This window comes from Labrus bergylta, chromosome 7, assembly GCF_963930695.1.
Source record: "Labrus bergylta chromosome 7, fLabBer1.1, whole genome shotgun sequence".
Lineage (NCBI taxonomy): Eukaryota > Metazoa > Chordata > Actinopteri > Labriformes > Labridae > Labrus > Labrus bergylta.
In genome coordinates this window covers 22,946,445-22,973,762 of record NC_089201.1, presented here as the reverse complement: position 1 = coordinate 22,973,762, position 27,318 = coordinate 22,946,445, and the positions used below count along the sequence as shown (strand labels likewise).

The 27,318-nt window shown below is 40.1% G+C and overlaps 2 protein-coding genes and 1 long non-coding RNA gene across 4 annotated transcripts; 1 reads left to right on the top strand and 2 right to left on the bottom strand.

Moving 5' to 3' along the window:
* Positions 1 to 11,385: 11,385 nt before the first annotated feature.
* On the bottom strand, positions 11,386 to 19,418 carry chchd3b (coiled-coil-helix-coiled-coil-helix domain containing 3b). Of its 2 annotated transcripts, XM_020658246.3 has the most exons (9): positions 19,207 to 19,418; positions 15,339 to 17,088; positions 15,147 to 15,261; positions 13,838 to 14,018; positions 13,702 to 13,716; positions 13,394 to 13,477; positions 12,681 to 12,751; positions 12,072 to 12,207; positions 11,386 to 11,985 (listed from the first exon to the last, which is right to left on the bottom strand). In XM_020658246.3, exons 1-9 carry the CDS (start codon positions 19,282 to 19,284, stop codon positions 11,962 to 11,964), a joined length of 2,454 nt encoding a protein of 817 aa, XP_020513902.3. In that variant the 5' UTR covers positions 19,285 to 19,418; the 3' UTR covers positions 11,386 to 11,961. The 2 variants fall into 2 exon arrangements, with proteins under 2 accessions (XP_020513902.3, XP_065813118.1); XM_065957046.1 differs by lacking the exon at positions 13,702 to 13,716.
* On the top strand, positions 17,036 to 19,179 carry LOC136179713 (uncharacterized). Its single transcript, XR_010666691.1, has 3 exons — positions 17,036 to 17,161; positions 17,317 to 17,356; positions 18,937 to 19,179. It is a non-coding gene; the product is annotated as an uncharacterized lncRNA (long non-coding RNA).
* Positions 19,419 to 20,349: 931 nt separating the features above from the next.
* On the bottom strand, positions 20,350 to 27,120 carry slc35b4 (solute carrier family 35 member B4). The gene is made up of 10 exons (XM_020659773.3): positions 26,866 to 27,120; positions 26,176 to 26,289; positions 25,982 to 26,084; positions 25,819 to 25,868; positions 25,240 to 25,321; positions 24,954 to 25,014; positions 24,006 to 24,115; positions 23,809 to 23,884; positions 23,655 to 23,730; positions 20,350 to 22,950 (listed from the first exon to the last, which is right to left on the bottom strand). Exons 1-10 carry the CDS (start codon positions 26,940 to 26,942, stop codon positions 22,701 to 22,703), a joined length of 999 nt encoding a protein of 332 aa, XP_020515429.2. The 5' UTR covers positions 26,943 to 27,120; the 3' UTR covers positions 20,350 to 22,700.
* Between the last annotated feature and the right edge of the window lie 198 nt (positions 27,121 to 27,318).

The window sequence follows — 27,318 nt, the reverse complement described above, 5'->3', positions numbered from 1 at the left end:
CTCTATGTGGGACGACACAACCATCAGTCAAACTAGACATGATGAGCTCCTTGGACCCTATAGCTCTGTCCTTCTTATGCACATCATCACCTCAATAGGGCTTTCCATAAAGCTTTAATCAATATACCTGTCAGTTGTGTAAAATATTGAGCATGATATTGCTGCTGTGGTGTCTTCATAAAGCAAAGGTAGAGAGGGCATTTTTTTAGATAGCTCCTAATGGACCAGAAGATTAGTATTGTGCTGTCATGTGGGAAACAGTTTTTTTCAGCAGGATCCATTCATTTAGGAAATGATAAAAACATCACAAATGCATTGATATGTTAAATAGAGAATCTGCTCTCAAGGTCTTTTTAGTAGCTGCCACTCGTCGAGAATCAATTTTAGTTTTGAAGATGGGTCAGATGTACTTTAAGTGTTAAAAAAAATACACTCATATGTACAGCTTTATAACAGCTGTCTGTTGTAATGAAACAAGATGTCGTAACAGCCTCTAAATGGAGTTTTCGATAACAAGGTCAGGAAGGCACTTTTATACTCTCAAGTCGAGTTTATGTTAACAACTTGATTATTTAAAACAACATGAGCCTTTCGACATTTCTTATGTACGGTCTTATGCAATACATTTCTATTGACAAAGTCAGGTTCAATGAGGCAAATGAATTGAATTCTTCTGTGTCCACAGACTTCAGGAGGAGGAAGAAAACCTAGAGTGCTCAGAAGAAATACAGTTTTTTATGTGTCGTTTACAGAGTAAAGATGATTGTAACAAAAGACATGCAAGGACATGAAGGCATACTGTAGCTGTTGTATCATCCAACTTTATTGTAATTACACTTCAGTATGTTTTGCTTCAGGTTTACCGGGTCTGGTGTAACTCTTATGGTGGCTAATTTAGCAAATGATAGAATCATATTGATGTGTAAATTACATTACTGAGTCTGGCTTTGTGACTCTGTGTGGCTCACTGAACAATAAATAAAAGGAAATACAGGATTTTTTTTGGAAAAATAACCACATTCCTAATGTCAGTCTTGTAAAACCAATTTTGTTCTCTGAATATTACCAGCTTTACTGGCTTAGTATAACCTTGTTCTTTTAAAGCTATAAAGTCGTATGGTAATCCATAAGAGGCCAGTAACTGTCATCGGTTAAGAATGTATCACCAAATCATTTTCATGTGAATGTATGTTTCGGTGAATGGGAATCACAGAGAGGGGAGAAACAATAACAAGAAGCAGAGCAGCAGCTGTGACCAGTTACTGAGAGAAGCAGGAGAGTACAGTAAGTTATACAAATGTGACCTAGTTTTTGGCATCACAAGTACATCTCATATTTCATTCATATATCTGTACATGCTGATAATCCACCTCCCAGAACACTGATTTCATATGGTGCTAGACTCGGTACAAACATCTATGTCACCAAATGAAATCAGTTTCTGAGCGCAGTCTTTCACTCAACAAGATTCTAGAGACAGTGTGCATCATGCTTGAAAACAGGTAATACAATACATGTTGGACACCGAAGTGATCATTACACTGAGCCCTATGCTGCTAACTGATTGCAGATGTTGGTCAATTGTTAGAGAAGTTAAGCTTGTCCTGTGTTTGCTTACTGCACGATGGCCTGCTCTACAAGTGGACAGCAGAGGGGGTGGTTACATCGAAAGCCAGGAACCCAGAGGTGGAAGGAAGTCTAGAGAGGACCTCATAAAGTTCAGAGGGATATTTTTTTTGGAGGGACAGCGTTTGCAAAGCAGGAAAACCCCCGCGTTATCTCATCGTCAGCAGATCAGCACCTCGGTCCTCCATCTGAAATCACACTCAAACACCTCAGCAGTTTTACATTTATTTAATGATTGACATATACATCAGGATACTTGAAATAAAAAAAAAAGACAGACAATTTTAAATCATTTTTCTTAAGGAAAAAGTGTGTTTACTGAACCAGATTTACCTTCTATGTGACCATTATGTTAGCTTAGTTTAGTATCAAGACTGGAAGGATCTCTAAAGGTGTGGATTGTTAATTTTGTAACCAATAGATTCAGAGCAGGAGTGAGTCAGTCAGACATGGTGAGCAGTAATCAGTAGAGACTGACTGGAGGATATATTGATGATTTAAATGCATCGCTCCCTTGAGCTCTTTCTGAAGGTTGGTGTCCCCCCGTGTAGCGTCATGTTCATATAACATTGAAGGCTCCTTAGCATGCCTAAGTGAGTTCACAACTAGGGCAAGCAAAGCAATTCTCCTTAATGGCAGGTATAACCCCACATGTGCAATCATGAGCTTGTGAGGCAGAGAGAAGAAGAGGGAAAGAGGGAATTCATCTGGTTGAAAGGCTTTTTCGATCCACCATTGCACAAACATGGAGGTTTGTTCACCCAAGTAAAGCAGAGCTGACTTTTAGGATTCCTGAAGTTTTGGCTGATGAGTTTGATCAGATTAAAGTTCAGCAAGTGAGGGGAAGATGATTCAGCTACACCTGGGGTTGAGCTCGACCAATTGTTTTAGGTTTCCCCTTCAGATTGCAACTTCGACACTGGGTATCCAACTTTCAACAAAAGCGACAAAGCTTGTTTCCCAAAATGTCAAACCACAGGTTAAAAAAAAGAGGATGCTTTAGTATAGTGCAAATAAAGTATGAATAGATGCAGAAACATGAACACTGTGCATGCCCCTCACATGTCAAAGCATAGTTAATGTGATTGTTACAGTTGCCTGTAGGTTGATACTGTTCCCTTTGGATAGAAGGGGCAAGCTGTTTGCTGGAGTTCCCAATAAGGCCACTGGAGGCAGACTCCATTACTTTAAGTACTTCTGACTCCCACAAACCAAGATGATAAGAGCCAAAACAACAAAGTTGAGGCTTCAAAAGGTCTTTTTCAAACCAGTGGGAGATGTTACTATGGCGTCATACACTCTCATTTTTGGTTTCTGGTCTTATGCTAAGCTAACTGGCTGCTGGCAGAAGCTTCATATTAAATGGGTAGGCACTCTTAGTGCTTTTGTAATAGGAATCTACAGGATGTAATAAGGATCAGAGTCCCATTACGGCTCTGGGCTCTTGGCCAGATGAAGGAAACCCATCCACACTGTTTCACTTGACAAACTAAAGCTTAATGAATCTAACTCCATTTGCATACATTGTTGATATAGTCACCACTTAAGCACATCATGTGCTGAGACATCAACTCAAACTCTTTTTCTAAGAGCAACCTTGTGACAGATGAGGAATGAAAAGTACTTCCTGGTCTTTTCATTCTGAAGATAAACTAACATAAACACCAGGGGACAGCATACTGCTTATAAAACATATATTCATCTCAGCATGTTAATGGTTATGTAGGAAGAAGAGTGCCTACACACACACAGACACACACACACACACACACACACACAAACATATGTATACATTGCACAGGATTCAGGTTTGGTCACCTGGCACAGAAGAAGAGAGGAAAAGAAAAGAATTGCACATGGAGAGACATATACCCAAGATAATTGAATCCACAAAAATGACGTTGAACCTTGAATATAAATCACAGAAACATCTTGTTGCAGCTGTGGCGTGGAAAAAAAAAAAAAAATTCTGAGATGAGACTGGGTGATAACATCTGATGCTTGTATGTGAGATCACCGCTTCAGATAGTTACTCAGAAACATACTGGTCCCTTCCTGGGAACATCACTGATTTTGCTCCTCCCAACATCAACACAAACTTGTTCCTGTTGGTCAAGGCAGAGTTGTTTCTCCTTTTCAGTATTCCCACCTTAAGCCAAACAAGCCTTTGAGAGGAACCTTATGTGATATAAATGAATCACTGTGCTGCTACAGGTGACTGACTGAGGTAAAAAAAAAAGAAAAGAAAGAAAGAAAGACTGAAAGTGAAACTGCTACGTCACTTTCCTTTTATACCAAATGAAGTAATGAATATAAGACACAATGTGACGCAGCTGAGCATACAGAAAAAGACCACATACATGAGCATAGTAATAAACACTTACCTGTTTGAAATGATCTGTCACCGACCAAACAATGTGATGTGACTAAAAAAAACTGATCCCATCCTGCATCAAAGTGTTTTGTTTCATACTTAACTGTCGGTGCTGTAGTCCTCAGGGTTGTTCCTCCTGTACTGTGTGTGTGTTTGTGTGTGCGTAATGAATGCACTGAGCGACAGAGGAGTTGGAGATGGAGATGCCATGGTGAGCACAGCCCTCTCTCCCCTTGCTCTCTCTCTCTCTCTCTCTTTCACACACACACACACACACACACACACACACACACACTCTCTCTCTCTCTCTCTCTCTCTCTCTCTGCTCTTCATGGTCATCCACTGCCAGAGTCATTATTGTAACTGTGAGTCAATATGCGCTGCCACCCCCCCCCCCCCCCCCCCCCCCCCCACACACACACACACACACACACACACACACGCACACAGCATGACAAAGCATCCTAATTCTCGCCAACACAAACAAGCACTTACTCTATTTAAACACTTTAACCTCACAACCCTACACACAGTTTTCCTCCTTGCTGATGTGCACAGAAACAGTGCAATAATACCATACAGTTGTACTTTAATCACATTTTCTACCTTTATGACTCCATTTGACTCTGTACCTCCTCCAAATGTGCAAAATACATCATGTGTATTACTGGCTTTTTTTTTTTTCTTCTTAAACTTATCAAAAATGAACAGGACAAAACAGCTTAAGCAAAATGAATAACTTCCTCCCTGAGTTAAAAACTTGAAAAAAGGGGAAATTCCCAAGCTGAGGGGGAAAGGAAGGATGAAATAGTATCCGTATGCTCATGGCAGGTGACAGGGAACAACTCACAGGGCAGGAATCTCACCCTGCATTCCTCTGCTCTGACAGGAAGTGGAATAATTGTGCCCCCGTCAAAGACCAAAGGCATACTCACAAATATGCATGAATAAGCTCAGCCCCCATCACCCAGCACGTGCTTTTGCTTTCCCGGCATCCGTTCCTGTTTCGTGAGTCAGCTGACCGCACGATGAGTCGCTCCCTCTCTTCCTTTTGCCTTACGCGCTGAAGACGCCAAAGGAAGTGGCTGTGAGAGCTGAGTCACATCAACTTCTCACCACCGAGAAACCCCTCCTCATCATCGCCACAACATCTTCTGCACTTTAATCCTGCCGTGTCCATCTTTCTCCTTCACTATTGTGTGCACTTACAATTCTCTCCATCCGTCCATTCTTCAGCACCGCAAAGGAACAAGACATCCTGATCCTTCTAGCACCATCCTGTCTCTACAGCAGAGGAAGACGTAGCTTTAAACACCCAGAGAGACTGAAAACATCTCTCCTTTCTTCTCCCTGACACACTCAGTATTCCTCCTTCTTATTCTTCTCTCGCTCTGTTTGTGAGTGAGCTATATCCAGTCAGAATTGAGTGCAGATCTCGCTGTCATGTCCCAGCCTGCTGAAATGTCAAATGCTGAGTTTGGCTTCACAGTCCACATTGAACTTAGTGCAGTGTGAGGCTAGCTTGGCTGTCATGAGGGGGCGTTAACTTTGGACATGTTTGAAGAAATGATAACAAAGTTGAACAAACAAATTAAAGGACTTGTTTGTCTTTTTGCTTAAAATGATTTGTCTCTGCCGGTTATGTGAGATCTATATCACCACTCCCTCGCCACTCTCATCACTCAATTGTCAACATGAAGCTACGATGAGAAGCTAGTTAGCGCATCTTAGGACTAAGACTGGAAACAAATGGGAACAGCTTACCGACACCTTCCAAAGCTAAACACCTACTATGTGTTGTTTATCAAAAACAGTTAAGGTTATGGACCTGTCCAGATGTCATTTTGTGTTCTCAATGCCAAGAAAATCTCGGAGGAGTCACTGCACCTGCAGAAAAAGTTCTGCCAAATTGGGGGCGCATGGCTGGCTCAGTCGGTAGAGGAGGACCCACATACCCCAGCTACAGTCCTCATCCCACTGGTCACTGGTTTGACTCCTAATCAGCAAACACTTGGTGCATGTCATGCTCCACTCTCTCCCCCTCTAATATCCTGTCTCTCTTCAGCTATCCTGTCTAATTAAGGCAAATGTAAATAAATATCTTCAAAGCAAAAAATAAATAGGTCTGCACATAACTCTGCATCAAAATATATTTTGTATATTCTCTTTTGAAAACAGGTGTATTTACATTAATACCTGTACAGGCTTTGGCTAAGCTAAGCGTATGGCTGTGGCTTCACATTGTACAGTAAAAATGTGAAAGGAATGTATGTTTCCTTCGTCTGTTTTTCATGTGTGGATGTGACTCAGTGGTAGAGTTTGTCGTCTCTTAACCAGAAAGTCCCCAGCTCCTGCAGCCACATGTTCAATTTGTCCTTGGGCAAGACACTTAACCCCAAGTTGCTCCCGCTGCTTTGTAGGCGGTGCATGCATGAATGGGATTCGTTAATTAATACTGTAGGAGCCATCAATGTAAGTTGATTGTGTATTTGGTGTCATGGGTTGTTTACCAATTTGTTTATTGTTTATTGTTTACTTGTTACTGGTGGCGGGTGTGTTCACCGGAAATCTCGTGGTGATGGCAGTGATTATATGGGCCGCACTCACCTGTTCACCTGGTTTTTTGGCTTGGATGGAGAGAGGTTGTTGTAGTATCCTGTGTTGTTTTTGGAAGAATAAATGACTAAAGCATCTTGGATCTGGAAGTCATTTATGACGACAGCACGTCACAGCTCCACTCCCGTGTTTAGTCCCTCATGGCACTCTTTTTTTGACGACCTGCAAAGGCCGATATAGCCGCAATAAATACTGATGGACACTTTACATACAGAAGCTTCTGCCATCAGTGTGTGAATGGATATGAATGAGTAGGTGTGACCTGTGATGAAAAAGAGCTTTGAGTAGAGAGAAGACCAGAAAATCGCTTTACAAGCTCAGGTTCATGTATCATTTACCAGGTTCATTAAGTCTTTGTTTGTTTGTTTGTTTGTTTGGTATCGCCCTGATGACAGTAAAGTTTTTTCAGAAACATATCCGTGCTGAAGCTCATATCAAAGCACATCTATGCTTACTAGGAATAGTGCAAACCCACAAGGAAACCTCTTTTTTTTCATATTCATGATTGACATAGATGTTGGACTGAATGTATTGATTACACTTGATGTAGTTTCACTATAGGATCGATTACTAGCCCCCTAGTGGCCTGCCATCGACCATGGCACATACCACTGAACTAATTACACATGCCACTAAGGACTACCAAAATGCCTTTGAACTACCTGCATATGCCAACTCCTCCCCAAGTGGCATACCAGATGCTGCTTTTCCCATCTTGGCGCTGCTGAGTTCTTCATAACTACTAGCTACTTGGAAAGCCACAAAAGGTGTCTATTGCTCCCAGAGGTTATATCCCTGCACACAACAGTCGGTCGTTGGAAATGTATGGTTGACAACCCAACACTAAGATACTTTTTTTTGGATGCATGTGTTCTATATCTCTTTGTATTTCAAATTAAAGTACACCTACTGTTTCAGCAACCTCTGCCTTTTGGTCTCATTATGCGGATTTCCAATCTGATATCACATCTTCTCTTCGGCAGCATGCAGGCAACAAAAAAAATCCTTACTTTAAAAAACACTAGCAGCATTATGTAACAATCCTTCTCAAGTATTCTGCGAGCTCAAATGTGTCCCTGGTAACAGTCACTATAGCACCACCACAGGAAGGACAGGATTGCATAACGACAAACTCAATGCCTTCAAACATAGCAGATCTAAAGATTCACATATTTTACAAAGAGAACAAGTGAAACTGTTCATAACAGATAAGATGAATAGTTGTGTTTCTGAATGGATCAATGTGTCTTAAAGTTCATAACATGTATCTGATGATGACTTGTGATGTTGCTGCTGGTAAGATAATAAGCAAAACTTGTAGTTTGTATGTTAGTGTAATGGAGGGCCTTGGTGATGATTCTAAAACACTGAGCGAGTGTTAAGATTGCAGGGACGGGCTTTTCTATGTGGAATGTAACACCCGGCTCACACACCGGCCAAAATAGAATAACAACAAAAAATAATAATTATTTCTGTTATTATTCTCTTTTGTCCGTTTTAAAACAGGCTATCAACTTTCAATTCCAAAGACTTGCATATTTAAGGAATCTAAATGTCTTTTTCTTCTTTTATTTCAGCTGCCTCAGTTTCTTTTCACCTGAACCATTGTTTCATAGCGCCTACACACGGTGTGTATCAGACCTCAAATATCTAGTGTGATGATATCCTCAGCAAATAACAGAAAAAGCTTCACTAGAACAACAGCAGTTATATTGCCAATATCGTATATATGTTGCTTGACTGTGACCCTTTTTTGCCTCCATGAGCAATGTTATTCTAAACTAGTCACGTGTTCATTTATACGTACAAGAAGTCAAGAAAATTGGGGCGCTGGTGGCGCAGTGGTTAATGTGCGTCCATGTATGGGGGCTGTAGTCCTCCAAGCGGGCGGCCCAGGTTCAAATCCAATCTGTGGCTCCTTTCCCGCATGTCATTTCCCACTCTCCTTCCCTGATTTCCAACTCTATCCATTATCCTATCTCTACAATAAAGGCATAAAAATGAATCTTAAAAAAAAGAAAAGAAGAAGTCAAGATAAAATTAGATGAGGTAACTTTATTGATCATACATTAGGGGAAATTTAGCAACTCAAAAAAGAGGAATTAGAATCATTAAAAAGTTTAAAACAAACATATTCACAGTAATTACATATGAGAAGAAAGATACGAAAAAAAGGCCAACTAGGAATTATTCTATTATTGTCGTATCTTCTTCTAAAAATCAACGACTAATCAATCAACCAATAACTTTGTGATTAGCACCTTAATCCCTGAGGAAGGAACCTGCAGTCTTTGCTAACAACCAACAAAAACTGTGAATCTCATGAAGCTGGGAAACAGAGTGCACTAAGAGCCATTTCTCCATGTTTGCATTTTTGCGGTGAGTGTTTGTGCTAATAAGATAAAGACAAAGAAACATGAACACTTTAACCGTTTTCATTTTCTCTGCATACTTTAACCTAATTGCATAATGTTGTACACACGTCACTCTCGTGCATAATAAACAAAAAGGCCACACATAAACAGTGAGAAGTTTGACCACTGCTTCCTCTGTGGCTCATTAAAGAACTTGATGACAGGGCTGGTGTGCGGACCACAGCTTCACTTCTGTTTGACTGTGTCATTACTTTTCTTGTACAGCGACTGGACAATCCATCGCTATTTTTAGTAATCTTCGTTTTTAGATGCAATGACAGGAAATGAAGCATTTTAAATATCTTATGTAATTCATTTGTTTTTTTTAAAGTAAAAGCTTTGAAAAAATGATTATTTCAGAGGAAGTTATATTACCCAAACTGGTCAACTCAGTGCAGTAAAACTGAATACCATGAAATCCTTTATGTTAATCTGTAACACGTAAATTGCTGGAAACAAAGATATCCCTCTATATGTCTGCACACAGACGCGCAACCACACTCATGCAAACAGTCACTTCCTCTTCATGTGGGCCAGCACACGCTGTGCCTCACATGTTTAGGCACACGCAAGTCCTTGATATAGCTGCACGTTACAAGGTCAGAAGACACAAGATCGGACACAGATACTTTAAACTTCACATTTTTCCAACCAAACTTTAAAAAATACTCCACTTTGAGAAACTTGCATTTTACTTTGTAAGTGTTTTGCTGTTTTATAATTCTGCTCTGATACATTTTAACAGCAGATTATCAGTGGCAAGGGAAACCTGCCTTTAACCTATCCATATACTGTACCTACGAGACAAGGGAGCTCAGGAACTCCTTAGAAACTTGAATGTTAATGAATATTTAAACTTAATGACATGCAGTAATAACATATGACTGCATACAGGTAGAGAGAGAGAGAGAGAGAGAGAGAGAGAGAGAGGAGCTCAGAATGAAAACTATGACTTTCATCTGCTTTAAAAACTTACATTGCAAAGACCCCTAGATTGATAAAAAATAAAAGGAAACCAGTAACTAAGCAAATAATAAGTCTGTAAGGGGGCGGCTGTGGCTCAGTTGGTAAAGTTGGTCATCTCTCATCAGGGAGGTGGGGGGTTCGATCCCCAGCTCCTGCATCAACATGCCCAATGTGCACCAAGTTGCTCCCACTGCTTCGGCAGCAGCAGAGTATACATGTGTCTGAATGGGATTAGTTACTTCTGATGGTCACTTTACATAGAAACCTCTTCCATCAGTGTGTGAATGGGCATGAGGAGACATGCGGTGTATAAGCGCTTTGAATGTCAAAGTAAGACTAGCAAAGTCCATTTACCATTTAAGCTGTACAAAAGGAATACTATCCACTCTTTATTAACAGAAAGGGAAGGAAAAGTTAAAAGGAAAGCAGTAGCCTCTAATCAAAGATAGAGCGCCCTCTATTGGTGATTATTTAATAGTCTGGGGCTATTATTTTTATAATGAGATTCTGCAGCAACTTTGTGGAAGTCTGCAAGTCCATTACTTTTATTGTATAAATCAATTGGCCCATTTTTAAGAATAAAGTCAGTTATTTAAGGGATTTGCTACTACTTACTGTGTACTTGGATATTTTATATTGAAGAGCAACTCTTAAATGATCATTCTCATTAACGTTCTGACCATGAAGCGCCAATGACAGCTTGTCCCAATTTTACACAACATTCCCACTGTATGCACATTTCATTTACAGACTAATATTGATTGTGCAGTAGATATGCACACAGCATACCGATATGTTTTTACAAAGTAAGGTGTCACACTTGGCTGACAAGATAAACCTTATAAGCGCATACTAGACCAACACTCCTAGTGTCTATTAAGAATGACAGTTTGTACAATTGCTCCAGGTAATTTACCCCCCTTCACTACATCACTGTTTTATTAAAGCTAATTATGAAAAATATATCCCTCCAAGGAACCTGCAAGTGAAGGCTTTTAAGTGACTTTTTCATCATTTGTAGTGGGTTTCATTTCCAGTGGCATCACTTTCACTAAAATTAATCTTTTGAATTTTATGTCAAAAAACAGTGTAAATAAATGTATATTTAGTCCACCAGGAGGCAGCAAGCAACCACTTTCATAATTTAAAACTGCAAAAAATATTTAGATGCAGTTGAAGTAGCCAAGACATAAATGAGTAGCATAAAAATAAATAATTTGATTTAACCTATATCTATTTACGCTATACTACTTCATACCAGGATCGTGCATTCTTAGGTAAGCATTGCCTCTGTGTTGTTGGATTTTTTATTCCAGCCTAAAGATGGTGAATCTATATTTTGTTGGTGTACAAAATGTGTATTTCAAATGAAGGGAATATGACACGAAATAAATTATGTTTCCTTTTAATCATCATTGGTGAATGTGGTTTATAGACTGTGGTCCCTTCTGCTGTGGGTCACCTCATGTACTTTTACAACACAGTTTACTGAGAACTATTTTTTTATTTCCATGCACCAGAAAAAGTCCCTGAAATAATTTATGTACAGAACAATAACCTAAAACACACCAGTCTTTGATACATCACACTCTCATCCCCATTGTAGTGTTCCTTCATGCATTTGCCATCACTTAATAATCTTTCATAATAACTTTAAGGCACACATAGATAAAGATTAACAGATCTCATTCTGTATATAATATATATCTCATAGAAAACACCTTACTGTAATTCAACCAACAAACCCTAATCTTCAGCACTTTTTCCTTTTTTTTTTTTGACAAACACAAGCTCTTAAAATGCAATGATCTATCTATCAGTGTTGGAGCACATTTGGTTTAAAAATGATCCCAAGAACCAGAGAGGATGCAAACAAGGCACCAAAGCTAGAGTGTTTTATGGCACCGTTTCTTCCAGTAAAGGCTGAAGTGGATACTCCTGAAACAGCAAAGCTTTCAGATGGTGTTAACCTCCAGGGCTCAATTTGTTCTGTAGCGAGAGGGGAGAAACGGGTTAAAATACCACCAACCAAAAATCAAACGCAGAAAACATTTGATGTATATATTTAGTCGTACCTTCTTGGCGTTGTCCACACACTGCATGTAGGCTGAGGCAATGCTGGAGCAGGACAGAGTCTTTCCTGTGTTCTCCTTGTAGCATTTTAAAATCTGACTCTGCAGGTCTCCACACACTGGCTGGATGTTAAAACGACTGAGAGAAGAACATAGACATTTTAATATAAGAAAGAAAAAACATTTTGATTTGGTAACCAAATTCAAACTAGACCAACATTAGCTTTTAATGGAAGTCAAGTCTTTAGGTGTTTTCAGACCAAACAGTTCCAGGGACTTTTTAAGTCCCCACCAGGGAGTTCCCTGAGAACTAAACACTAAAATGACTTTTTTTTGTCTGCATTTATACCGCCATGGTGACGGCCCATATGAAACTTAAAGTGACGCACGCCAGCCAACAGTTTCTAGAGCAATGTCACAGAGGAAAAGGAAAACACATTTCTGGGGTCCAAAAACACATTTTGTGTCCTTGCACCACGTGTCAGTACACTCTGCTATCCAAATTACTTAAACTCACAAATGTATTGTCATATCATTGACACTAGATTACGAAGAAAGGCAAACGTGCAGATGATTATTGCATCTATACAAACACAGTGACTCTTAACTTACTTAAAACGGTTGTTGGTCTCCTCTTTGCCTTTCTGGAAACTCTCAGCAGTCACTTTATAGAATTCACTGCACTGAAAACACAAAAGGTCGAGGTCAAAATACATCAGCAGCATTATACAGTCAAGCTGTTACTGTTAAAGAAACACTGAGATGAGTTACTTGTGTTTAAGTTTACAAAAAAAACACACCTTAAAAAGGCAGAAAAGAAACAATTGATCAATCATACTCTTACCGTCACAAATGGAGCTCCACAAGGACATAATCTAATCCATTCAAACAGGTTTGTAGTTATTTTAATTTGATGGAAATCTGTATATGTATAAGTCACTTGAACAATCTGTAGGCACTTTCAGCCTTTCTGTACTTAACCAATTAGAACCAAATATTCTCAAACAACACCCTGATAAAAAAAAAAAACAGATTTATTTCAGTTGAGTGGGGCTACATTTTCTTGTTAAAAAGGACAAGATTGATTCATAAGAAATGTAATGTACAGAGGCCCAGTTTAGCTCCCTGAGGATTCTCTCTGCGACAGAGATTAGTACCTTAGATTAGCTCATGTTGGTCAATTCTACATGACTTTATAACTTGTTACTACTCGTGCTATATTACTTTAAGTGTTAGAATTTACAACTGCCCTGAAATGGTCATTTATGGCCAACATTATCTTTAATACAGGCACACTTTGGAACAACAGTAACTGAATTGCTCACCTTTTTTTCAAGTTTGGCAACATGTTCCTTGTAGAGAGTGTTTCGTTTCTTTAAATCTTTCTCCCTCTCGTCCAGCTGATGAGCCTGTGTGGGTTTAAAATTCATAAAATCACATCATCACACTCCTAAAGCCGGCCTTATCCATGCCAGTGCTTCATTTCATTGTTAAAATTGTATGGACCGTGACACCAAATCTCTACAAATTACTTGTTTTCTTTTTTCAACGACACACGCTCAGCTCACGATGATTAGAGCAGGAGGAAGATGAAAAAGTGAGGCATGCATGTATAAATCCTTTCCCATCTTACCTTCACCTCCATCCACTGAAAACAAGGCGAGGGAGCAAAGAAAGAAAAAGAGCCACATTAAGAGGAGTAAAGAGTTTCATGTTCTAAAGAGAGATCCTGACACATGTACAGCTAATTCCTGTTATGCTGTTCTTACATAAAGTTGCACCATGAGCCTCTGATCTTCTGTTTTCATCCGCTCCTTCATGATGGCCTCCTTCAGGTTCTCCATGTTAGCAGACTTCTCCCCGTCCAGCGTCTTCTTCACCTGCTCCTCCACCTGAGCCTGAGCTGCTGCGGCGGCATCCAATGCAGCCTGAGCCCTCAGCTCCTCCAGTCTTTACACACACACACACACACACACACACACACACACACACACACACACACACACACACACACACACACACACACACACACACACACACACACACACACACACACACACACACACACACACACACACACACACACACACACACACACACACACACACACACACACACACACACACACACACACACACACACACACACACACACACACACACACACACAGTCAGTGACAGAAATCAAGACACTGAAAATTCATCCTTTCTTTTTAGATTAAACTTTCCAAAATTTTTTTTTTTTTTTTTTTAAAGTTTCCTAGTTGAGAATACTTGTTAGTGAAATAACTGTAATCTGTAAAACTAAACTGTGGGTTGTAAAATATTCCACACAAAGAAATCTACAGAGGGATTAGGCAGTTTAATTGATAATTAAATGATCACTACTTCCAGCATCACTTTTAAGCAGTGTTTTTTTTTTTTTTTTTTTACATTTTCCGACCAGATTTACATTTTCTTTTATTTGTTATTGGCCAGGTATGCTTACACACACAAGGAATTGATCTTCGGTGAACTGTGCTCTCTTTGTACAAAAGGTATAGCATTATATATCAACAATAAACACAAAATAAGCAAAGACTTATATGTACTAGACTAAATAAGATAAGATAATAGTGCAGTGGTGAGTAGTGCAAAAGATGCTGAAGTAACATGATAATATAAAAATTTTAATTATGTGACAGATGGGTTAATTTACATGAAGTAGAGTTTTACAGTATTTACATTAAAGGTGTGCATAGATTGATAATTTAAATTAAATGATATATGTATATATATATACAGTATATGTGTACATTCACAGTGACAGTTTGGGTCCAGGGTTAGTCCACAAGTCAGACAGGTCTGACACTCTGATTGTTTAGTGTTCATCAGAGTGACAGCCTGGGGGAAGAAACTGTTCTTATGACGGGTTGTTTTCTGCAACGCCTGCCGGAGAGGAGGAGTTTGCTACGCTGAGTATTTGGACTTTTACATTGATAGGTTATCTTGACTTATTGTATCTCATCAGACATAGACACACACATTCCCACACATAATACGATATGGCAGATACTTGATTACAGTTTTTAATCCTTACTGTCGCTGCAGCTCCATCCTCCTCAGGTTGATTTCCTCCTCCAGACTCCTCTGCATCTCCTCTTTGATCTTCTGCCGCATTCCTTCCTCCACCTCTTCAGGAGACGCAGACAAAGCTACACCCACAAATTAACACATTTGTTAAGAACACAGCATTATTTCAAAGTGCTGCTACACTCAGTGATCAGTTTACCTGCTGCGGCTGGAGGCACGGAGGCGACAGCAGGTGCTTCATCCTCGACGACAGGCAGAAGAGACCGGGTCACTGTTGGCACCTCAGCAGGTGGAGCTGGATCAGGTGGAGGTGGCGCTTGAGGTTCTACAAACGGTTCACTTACAGGGGCATCAGCAGGTACAAGGGCCAGCTCCAAAGAGTGACAGGGTGGAGGTGTGAACTCTGGAGCAGCAGGGGATGGTGCGGGGACTGGTTCTGGTTCACTTGGCGGTGGTGCATCTACAGCCGGGACCACAAATGGAGGCACTTCTTCAACCGCAAAAAGGGTCACTTCGGGCTCCCCAAGGTTAATGTCCTCTGGTGGGGGTAAAACTACCACCTCAACTGGAGCTGTATCAACAGGAGAAGGTGGAGTTATTGGTTCAGATGGTGTGAATTCAACAGTAGGTGGAGGTTGGACTTTTTCCTCTGGTGGCGTCAACAGAACAACAGGTTCAACAGGTGCGACAGAAGAAGCTGCTGCAACGGGTTCTATAAAAGCTGGAGATGTTGGTTTCTCTATTTCAGAGGGCAGAGATAGAACTGAAGGTTTGGGTGGAGCTAAATCAACTGGAGACGTCTCAACAGGTGGAGGTAGGACAACAGACTCAACAGAGGGAGCTACAACTGGGTCGAAAGCATTCGGAGGTGTTGGCGTCACAAGGTCAGAAGGCAGAGATGGAGCTAAAGCTTCAGGTGGAGCTACAGAGACTGGTAGGGACTCCACAGGTGGAGGAAGGACGAGAGGTTCAACGGTAGGAGGTTCAATAACAGAAGGTGGTGTTGGTTCAGAGGGTAGAGATGGCGCTGAAGCTTCAGGTGGAGAAACAATGACTGGTAGGGACTCCACAGGTGGAGGAAGGACGAGAGGTTCAATAACAGTAGGTGGTGTTGGTTCAGAAGGTAGAGATGGAGCTAAAGGTTCAGGTGGAGATACAGATGTTAGAAGGGACTCCACAGGTGGAGGTAAGACTGCAGGTTCAACAGAGGGAGCTACAACTTGTTCGAAAACAGTTGGAGGTTCAGCTGGAGTTGCAGTGGCTTGGAGCGGGGAAACGAGTTCAACAGAGGGAGCTTCAACAGGTTTGATAACGGTTGGAGGTGTTTCTTTAACAATTTCAGGGTGTAGAGATGTAGTGAAAGGTTCGGGTGGAGTTACAGCCACAGGGAATGTATCCACAGGTGGAGGTACGTTAACAGGAGGAACTATTGGTTCTGTTATTAATGGTGCAGGTGGTGTTTCTGGCTCAACATGAGGTGGGATGGAGGATTCAACAGAAAGCAGGACTTTTGGCTCCACTACAGAGGGTGGAGGTGAAGGAGGCTCCACAGGTACTTCTACTTGTGGAGTAAGTAGCGATGGAGGTGGAGAAAGTGCTGAGACAACAGGGTCGGTCGCAGGAGGACATTTTGGTTCTGCAGGTGGAGGCGGGGCTTCCAGCTCTAGGGAAGTAGGTGGCGGAAGAGTGTGAAACGTGACAGGTGGAGGAGGAACGAGTTTCACAGGAAAGGCAGATTCCACCGACGGAGGCAAGGATGGGGCTTCCTGAGGAGGTGGAGCAGCAATGAATGGAGGCGGTGGTGTCAGGATAGGTAGCGGGGTTTCAACAGAAGGGGCGGGGACTGGGGTGGATGTTTGTGTTACAGGTGGAGGAGGACTTTCATTCTGTGAGTGAGGAAAGGCGACCTTTGACGACTGCTTCATCCTGTTGATGACTTTGTCCGACAGCTGACGAGAGAAGAGAAACACTCGTTAAAGAACTCCACCTGCACCTCTTGGAATAAAGAGTACCTCAACAAAAGTAAGAACACAACATAAAGTTAAAATACTTTCATTCATTTCTTAAGGGCAAGATCTAAAAAGTATAATAAAGGAAAATACACTTTAACATAATAATAACAATAACTCTACGCCCCAGCATCCTTTAAAGGTTATGTTATTCTACTTTTCAACAAGTCTCAGAGCTCCCCAAAACATGTCTGCAGGAGCCATCAATGTAAGTTGATTGTGTATTTGGTGTCATGGGTTGTTTCCTAATTTGTTTATTGTTTACTTGTTACTGGTGGTGGGTGTGTTCACTGGAAATCTCGTGGTGATGGCAGTGATTAATATGGGCCGCACTCACCTGTTCACCTGTTTTTTTTGGCTTGGATGGAGAGAGGGGGTGAGCGTGGGAAGAGACAATTTCTATTGACCGCCACACTACACCGCACTGCCATCGCAAATTTATTTGATGATCCGAAAACAGCGTTTGTAGTATCTTGTTTTGTTTTGGAAGAATAAATGACTAACGTATCTTGGATCTGGAAGTCATTTATAACCACAGCGTGTCACAGCTCTACTCCCGTGTTCAGTCCCTCGCGGCAAACTTTTTTTGATGACCTGCAAAAGGCCGATAAAGCCGCAATAATGTCTATGAAGTGTCTTGTTAAAAATCCACTCTAATCCTGTATTTAATCGTGCCTATAAACGCCTCTATTTCAGTCCTGCTCAGAACGGACTGTATGCATTCATGTGCTGCTCGGGTGGTCCAACTTTCCGAGATGGGAAGTCGTTCTTCCGCTTTTCAGTGTGTTCATGTGATTTCAATTCAGAAATTCGGAATGTTGTAACAACAGCAACAAAAAAAAACAGCGTTGATGCCCCCAATTTAGTGACGATTCTGACGTCAAGTTGGGCACTTAATTCTTTTCTGAGTTTCCAGGTTGGTGTTCTGACTTGATGAGATGAGATGAGATGAGATTCAACTTTATTGTCATTACACATATACAAGTATAGAGTAACGAAATGAGGTTTGGCATCTCACCAGAAGTGCAAATAAGCAGAAAGTGCAAGAGTCTGTGCTATGTACAGTAATTACAAAATTTACAGATGTAGACTAAAAAAAGTGAATTATTAGGTATATATGGATGGCTGGATTAATGGGATGCTATAAATATAAATAAATTCTATAAATATAAGTGTATTGAGCAGGTGTGCATGTGCATTTCACAACTCGGGAAGATCGTTTGTCCGATGTGTCCGACACCACACGAATTGCACCATAACTTGGACCATGCTTTGATTTTCTGCAGTGGAAAATCGAACTCAGAGGGTAGAACAAACACGCAAATGAAAATTGACTACATAATATTAATAATAAGAATTATTATAATTATCATCTTAATGCTAGACAGCTACGTGAAAAGGACAATCAATGTTTTTAAAACTAAATGTTAGAAGTGTTTTTTTATAAAATAGAAAGTGCCAAATTATCAAAATACTTTTCTTTAATGACTTGAGTCATAATCATGAAAATGGGATATTCTCAAATTTATTTTATTTTAATAATGAGACTGCATCTATATATAGAGAGATATTTTTATATAGTCATGATATAATAGATTATTTTGTATTTTCTTATTGTTTGCTTTTTGAGTAAGGGGCAGGCAAAACAAGAATTATTCTTCTCCCTTTTTTTCCTTTGTCCTTTTCTGTTGTGTGTTTTGACATGTACAGAACAAATAAAGAAAATGAAATGAAATGAAATTTCCCACACTGTTTGTCACACTACAACTGACCACTGTCCTTCTGTAGGCCATATTTCACAGCCACAGGGAGCAGTGCACTGACCTGATGTTTGGTGAACACAAACATGGGGAGGAGACAAACACTGAACATAACTCAGACACTCAGAACAATGTTTAAAACATCTCCCAGAGAAGAAGATGATATAATAACGCTTGTGCACGCACGGGGGTGGGGGGAGGAAACAAATGCACGTTTGGAGACACTTTGCACAATGAATCCTTTGAACACTTTCTCACTGTTTAAATGAATTCCCAATCTCCCGGAGCTTCCACTCACCCGAATGCCCTTCACAAACGTAACTCCCCCACCTCCTCCCTCCTCGTGGGAGAAGTGACTCGGGCTGTTTCCCCCCATCCTTGCAGCTACACGCCACGACCAGCTCTGTGACTTCACTGGAGATGTTTTAATCCACAAAGCGTGGATTTAATACTGCTCACTTGGGATCTACTCGTGCTGCTGCAACTATCTGCCACTCCCACCGCTATGTGCCAACAGCAGCAGCAGCTATTGGATGAATCCTTACAAGGTCTCTCCTGATTGGTCTAGCCAGTAAAACACAAAGGAACATTGTGTCCCTGCTTAAATAACACAATAAAACAAATACAACTATCCACAAGGTTGGGTAGCTACAGAGACTATAATCTGTATTAATCTGTTGTGGAAGGTTTTGTTTAATTTAAATATTTTCTAATCATGTATTTCCACTTCATGCTACTTATTTACCTCTCTGGAGAATTAGTGCAGTTCATTTTTTACTCATCTTTAATCATCACACATTTTCCTATTCAGAGATGGTGAAAAAAGTACTTTTACAAGCCTAAGAGGATTACAAATAAATATTAGATTTATCCTGAATTTAACCCGTAAAGGTCTTATTGAGGAACAATGAATCTTCAGCCAGGGATTTCTGGTCTGGATGGACAGCAATACAAAAAAAAAAAAAAAATGGTTCAATATAAAAGGTAAATATGATTTCAAATATCAACACACACACAACAAAAAACATTGTCACAGTTGTTGTATTCTGGTGTAGTTACAGCCCGGTATTCAAAACTGAACTGAAGTAAATGTACAGAAAGAAAATGCAAAAACTGAAACAGACCAAAAGAAATCTAATAACTGTACGAAAGGGCCAATTTCACAATAAAATAATTACTATTAATGTGTTTATCACTTTCAAATTGCTGCTGAATGTGAGACACTCTTTATAAACATGTATTTCATATAAATTACTTATCATTATTTATTTTATTTAGTAATAATAATCCTAATCTTTTAAGTAAATACTTCACTATCAAATTATTCCAGAGGATTAAAAGTGTAATATTTAAGTGAAGTAAAACTCCAAAGCAGCAGGAAATGTGAATACTCAGTTATGAGCACTTGAATTACACAACACTTAAGATAGGTTGAACTTGATTATCTTTTTCACACCTTTGAGATTTATTTCAATGCATTTTATAACTTCAGTGTCAGTGATCAAGGAGTACAGAGAGTTATTGAGCAGTACAATATTTCCTGTTGACAAACATTGGTTGGACACACCTGAGACAATCTGTCACATCAGAAGAACAATTACAGCTAAGACATGAAGTTCAGTAATAATCCCTCTGTATCTTCAAACCCATCTTTTCAAACATTCATTCATGTTCTTCATTCAGCATCACGAGTGTGTTCAGTGTAATCCTACTCATGAACATCAGCATTACTGTGGAGTCAACGAGCTGTCAGGTCGGAGAACATTAATATTCAAACAGCTTTACAGACAAAACAAAGTGGCACCATGATTTAGCATCTCTGAAGTTTAACGAGCTAAAGCTAAAGAACACTGCTGGTTATAGTTTGTGACTTAAATCTATAATCCTGATTGTGAAGCAACAATTATCTAAAAAAAAGAAAACCAATGAGTTGATCAACTAAGATGTAGCCTCGGCCTGATATGCTGTATAACGTTGATCTTAAACACATCGTGCAACTGTAAACATGATGAGTGCACCAAAGGTGTATCCAGCTGCGACTGGAAAAAGTCCCAGTCACATTTTTCAAACAGTATCAGGCGTCAACTAACGGCTGTGTTTTCATTATCGATAAACCTGCTGATTACTAAAACAAAAGGAGCTGAAAACGGTGAAACAACTTCCTCACAGTTTTGACCACATCCAACTCGTTTTTGTCCAAAACCCAACACAGTCAATGATTTATAATGTAGCACCAAAAAGGCAGATTCTCCACTTTTCCAATTTTGTATACAAATCAAATGTTCATGAATTTGTCTTAAAATGACTAAGAAGAATTACTCAATTTTAAAAAATAGTTCCTAGTCAATTATCTTTTCATGAAATACATTTTGCTGCTCTGAATGTTGAAGCTTTAAGGTCATCTGTTTGCCAACATTAACTTATCATTAACAGTCGACTTAAAAAGTGCTTTTTCTTTTCACTGAAAACAGACTGAAGCAACAAGTTGAAGTTTGTCATGAGAAAAAAACTTGCTCTAATAAACCGTAAAAAAATAGAAAGAAGCTCCTTAGTGCGGAGAGGAAGCTGCAGAGGTGGGTGATAAGACTTCACCCATTGTTTCTAGCTGGTGTTAATAAGTTAAAGATCTATCAGAAGTGAATGGTTTCTAGGCTGAGTGACAGACGGGGCAGAAACATTTTACGATACAAATTAGCACATTGCTGATTGTTGGTCTTTACCTGGGATTTATTGATAGTATTGAAAATGAAGAATGCCACCAGATTATTCCTTTAATCTGTAGTGTTTGTTTGAAAAGACTTTACTGCAGCAAATATGAAAATTAAATGACAAACTCTAAAATAACCGCAGGATAGTCGACCAGAAACAATCTCTAAGTCCAGCATTGTGTTTTTTTTTACCGTAAAGCTTCAAATAAAAGCCCATTCCAAATTAAGGCCCAGTACCTCTACTGAAATAGTTTGCAGATCAAAAGGAAAAAAAATCAGACACAAAGAGACAAAAAAAATAAAGATAAACATCGACATCAGTGCTATGCTGGTTTGTGTACCAGTGTGAGGAAGAGGGTTAAAGATCAGCTGGAGAATCACGTGTGTGTGTGTGTGTGCATCCACAGAATGAGAGCGTTGCCTCTCCAGAGACTCCTGCACGATGATCTGGATAAAGACTAAAGACTGCTTAAGCATAAACCTCAGTGACTGACAGGAGGGACAACTCTGCTTCCTGCGCTGCCTTAAGAGATGGAAGTAAATGTTGAAATTATGAAAACAAACGTTTTTTTTTTTTTTTCCATCTCTCATGCAAAACATTTTTAGAGCTTTTACATATGCTTTACACATTCAGATGTGTTTTCACAGCTTCATAGGACAGCACAGCACTTGTTAGTGACTATTTGGACCGGGGTCTCTCCCTCTCTCGCCCACACTGCAGCAACACAGGGGTCTCTCCCTCTCTCGCCCACACTGCAGCAACACAGGGGTCTCTCCCTCTCTCGCCCACAGTGCAGCAGGTTGGCAGAGATGAGCCGATTACAAAACAACATCAAATGAGTGGTTTGTAATTTAGTTTATCAATATCCTGATTTTGTCCATGTTAAATATTATTTCTGGTGTAAATTTACAGTTTTATACTCTTTCCCATTCCCAAGTTTTTATTTTATTTTATTTTTTTTAAATAATTGAAGGCCCGTCTCCTAATGAAGCGTGTCCCAAATAAAGGCAGGGTAATATTCAAGTAAATAAAATCCCGGACTACGAAGTGAAGTTTTACGGTCCTCGATCAGTCCCTTCTTCCTCACGCCGCCTTCTTCTCCTTGACGCCAGGCCCACGCAGAGCGGCCCGCACGCTGCTCCACACCTCAGTGTACAGCAGGGTGCCCAGGAAGACCACGCCCGTGCCCACCCAGTGCCAGGCAGTGAAGGGGTTTTGGAAGTAGAGGATGGAGAAGATGAGGCTGAGGAACTTTCTCAAGGTCACCACCAGAGTGACGGTGAGAGAAGCACACTCTGTGGTCAATATGAACACACCACGGATACACACATACCTGAAAAAGAACTGGTTAAAGTCGGTAACAGGAGTGTGACATCATGAGTTAAAAACGGTCTGCTCTGTGTTCGTCTACAGTGATACTGTCTTTAAGATTGATTAACTACGTCTAACTCTGCAACCTTTACCTTTTTACAAAACCCTTCATGATTTGTGGACCGCCTTATTACCTAATTCTTTGTTTTTCTCATCATCCGTCATGACCTTTCTTAACCTCCACTGTGTTTTGTGTGCGTGTGTGTGTGTGCATGTCTGACTGTGTGTGTGTGTGTGGAGCTCCCGCTGCACTGCTGCAACACCAAACGCAATGTGAACTCACAGGCTGGGACACCAATATTACACCGTTATGGAATTGAATATGAATGTCTTAAGACGAAATGACGACGGAGTTTTCATTACAGAATTGAGAAGTGCTAACGGCTTAACGCAAACTATCAAAACCACATAGTCAGAAGTTTTTTTTGTGATGGACTAAACTGAAGCAGCGTTTTAACCAGCGGCAGGTTCAGCAAGTCTACTGTGCGGATTGGCTTTAGAAACCCAAGATGCTGAACTTATTTGTATTTCACACAGAAGAGGCAAGCTGTATGTATAAAATCAAAAGCAAGAGTTCCCTTATTCTTCTCGGGCAGCATTGTAATAAAAGCAGATAACTTACGGATAAATACATAAAAAGCAGTGTACGATTGTTTTACAGGATACTGTGTTATGACGTTGATTATCAGGTAAACCCACATTATTGGCACCGTCAGGCCGACCACAGGAACAACCACAGGAGCTGAAAACAGAAGATATGTATTAACACCTGTGAGAAAAGACACAGAGTGAATGTTAGGGGCAAGATGATGAAACTCACTGCTCTGACTGAAGTGAATGGCGTGGTTGTAGATGTTTGTGGAGAGGAGCAGGAAGCCTGGCAGAGGTAGACAGTGCTGCAAACGAAGAGCGAGGTCAGGCAAAGAGAATCTGACTTTATCTACTGTAAGGGAGTTTACATTCCCCCCCTCAGCTGTTTCAATCGTTTCTAAGCGTCGGAGCACAGAGGAAACTCACGTTATAGAAAAGGGCCTCCTTGGAGTGTTTGCCGTACTGTTTGTACAGCGTCTCCTGAAAAATGCCCATCCTCGCTGACATCACGAGTGCAAAGGTCAACATGGCGATACCTGAAGGGACGGAAACCAACAAAAGCAGGACAAATTCTTCACTGACATCATGTTTATGCAGCTGGATGTTTGTGTTAAATCTCTCCCTGTATGCTCCTGCTTTTCACTCAAAGAGCCAGCGGCGAAATATACTAAGTACTGTATGCACGTTTCATTTTGAGAGGTGCTTGACTAAAGTATTTCCTTTTTTAATCAATTAATCGATCAAGTTAGTTTGGTACATAAGCCCTGTTTCCACCACCAAGCGGTCCGGTTTGGTTCAGCACAGTTTGGTCCAGTTCGGTACAGTAAACCCTGATCTTGCTTGCGTTTTCTACAGCCAACATTACCCTTATTTTGTAAGCGGAGTGGATAGCTGCTACGAAATAGTGTGACATCATAGCAGGCCAACACAGTGTAGCCTGTAATTAAGTTCAACGAAGAAGAAGAACAGGACACAGTTAACAAAAGGGACCCTTTAGTGTCGGATCAGCGCCCTTAGCACCCAACAGAAAGGTACCAAAAAAGTAGGATGGTACGGATCCTGATGTAGTAGACAGATGTAAAGCTGTGAGGAAATGTATAAACTTCAAAGAGATTATGCTGTATTACAATAAACATATAAATGAGAGGCAGTGAAAATTCTGAAAGTACTATACTAAATAAATAAATACTCAGAAAACAGGTTGTAGCAAGTAAACAAGTAGGCGAGGAGGGGGAGCCTGTGCAGTATGATATACAGAACCACTAACTTTACAGTTACAGCAGTAGAAATGTATGACTGATGAAAATAGAGAACATAAATAAATAAGTCAACATTTACCATCCTACTGTGACTGAAATGTCAACGTAAACTCACCTAACAGCCAGTGCATGAGGGCGGAAAAGCCCTGCTCTTCTGATCCCTCATTGGCCACATTCTGCAGAGAAAGAAAGAAACAAGACAAAATAAAACAAAATGCATCAAAAATAAAGAGTTCAGGTCGAGATCCAGACTGTATATTTCTAAATGGAACATTGACCTTTAATCTAAGCATAGAAAACCTGAGATGTCGTGTTACAAAAGAAAAGACATTCGTCGAGGAAAATGAAAACAAACATTGTTATGTTACATTAAAAAGCTACGAGTTGTGCAGACGACTCACCACTTGTCTGGCAGACATGATGGTGCAGATGAAGATGCCAGCTGACACTAAAGCTATAGACAGATATTTACTCACTGAATACCTGCAGACAGAGACAGGGAGACAGGGAGACAGAGAGAGAGAGAGAGAGAGAGAGAGAGAGAGAGAGAGAGAGAGAGTGAGACACAACCTGGTCTGAATGGGAAACCAACAAATCAGCAGAGTGCAGACTAATAAAGGCATCAGACTGTTGGACAGGTGGACTCCGGTCATTTTTTTTTCCTGACATCATAAAACAGTTTCAAATGAAGGAAGTTAATAAGAGAAACCTGAAATCTACATGTGTTTTTCTTGAAATATTAGACTTCATGCTTGTTAGCCTTGTTCAATCACAATTTAGTTTCTTGAAAATCTACATTTGAATGTCTTTAAATTGAAGCCTTCATCCTTGAAATATGATAACTTTATTCTGATTAGTTTGCATCTTGTTTCGTTTGGAACTACACAGACTTTTTCCTCGTAAAAATAAAGCTTTTTCTTTAAATAGTGGAACTTTATTTTCTTTTAGATATGACTTCTGACTGTATATGTTGGCTTTACCTTTTCTTCAGGATGATTATTCCCAGGATCATGTTAGCAATGAGTGACCCCTGCAGAGAAACAACACAGCAGCTCAAACACAAAAGGTCCGACTGAGCTAGAGGCGATGGACGTCATGTTTGAATTAGAAAAGAGTTAAACAGCAAAAGGTGACATGTCTTACTGATCTGAAGATCATGTGTAAGGGCATAGCGATGTTAAAGTTGAGAGCATAGTTGTTGATCACACTGATGGTGAAGAACATGGTCACCATGATCACATAGTTGCTGAAAACGAACAGACATAACAAGTTTGTTTGAGTCGGATTACAACGTATCTGCAGAAAGAAGTGTGAACCACTAATGAATGCTCTCTGACCTCATGGGGATCGACGGCTTCTTCCTGCCAAAGTTGGTTTCAAAAATGAAACCCTCTAACGCGATGAAAATAAACTGAGCAAAGGTGACAATGTTTCCGCATCCTGGAAACTCTCTGAAGAAGAGAACAGAAGAAAAAAACAAACAACAACAGATGAGTTCAATCAGGCAAGAATATAACCAGATCACATAGATGTTTTAGTACAGATGTGTTTGATTTGAAACACAGCTGCTTCAAACTCCAGTCTTTCTAATGGGACAACTGTGATACTTTTAAAACAGATCTAAATAAAATAAGGTCTTAAGGTAGTTGTGATTTAGTTGAAGTGAAGAGGAGGGAAAATGGACTTCATGCTGAAGTGGAGGTAAGGAAGATATTTTAGCTTGTGTTACTTCAGCTGAAGGTTTCTCTAATCTCTATATGTTTAAGTAGGAAAATAAGTCTGAAGCACATGTGTTTGTGTCTTATCACAACTGTAACCTTCTTTGTAACTGTACTCTTTGAAACACAAGACAATAAGGCTGGTTTAAGTTCATATGCACCACTGGCAACAACCTAATCTCTACAATAACATCCCCTCGTATCTACTTGTAACAAATAGTTGAGTTGAGGAAATCTGAAGCAGCTGTGAAAACTTTCATCAAGTCAAGTCGTCATGAGGTTCATTAAGAGTCTAAGTTTGGCACTGACCTTACGAGCAGCTCCAGAGACACCACATTACTACAGCATCCGATAAAAACCAGACAAATGGCAAAAGCTGTCCCCATGTTGTTCTCACTGCGGAGATAAACTCGGTAGAAAATGTGTCACTTGATCAGGACAGTTTCTAAAAAATGCATAATTGCAAATAAGCAGCTGCTTATGTCTTAAACCGGGTCTTTCTGCTTGCACAAACTCCTGTTTCAGTTGAACACGTCTAAATATATGAGGTTGCGCTTTTCCTCAATGCAGGGGCTCATGGGAGTTGTAGTTTCTTCCTGACATCACCGGAAAGTAGTAGGCTACGTAGTAGCTTTAACATTATCGGATTTTAAATGATATATTACAACATAGGTATCATATTTTAATCAAAATTTAGGTATGAACATTTGTAGACATGTTTAATAAAATTAACAAATGGAATTTGAGTTTGCGCAATCCCTG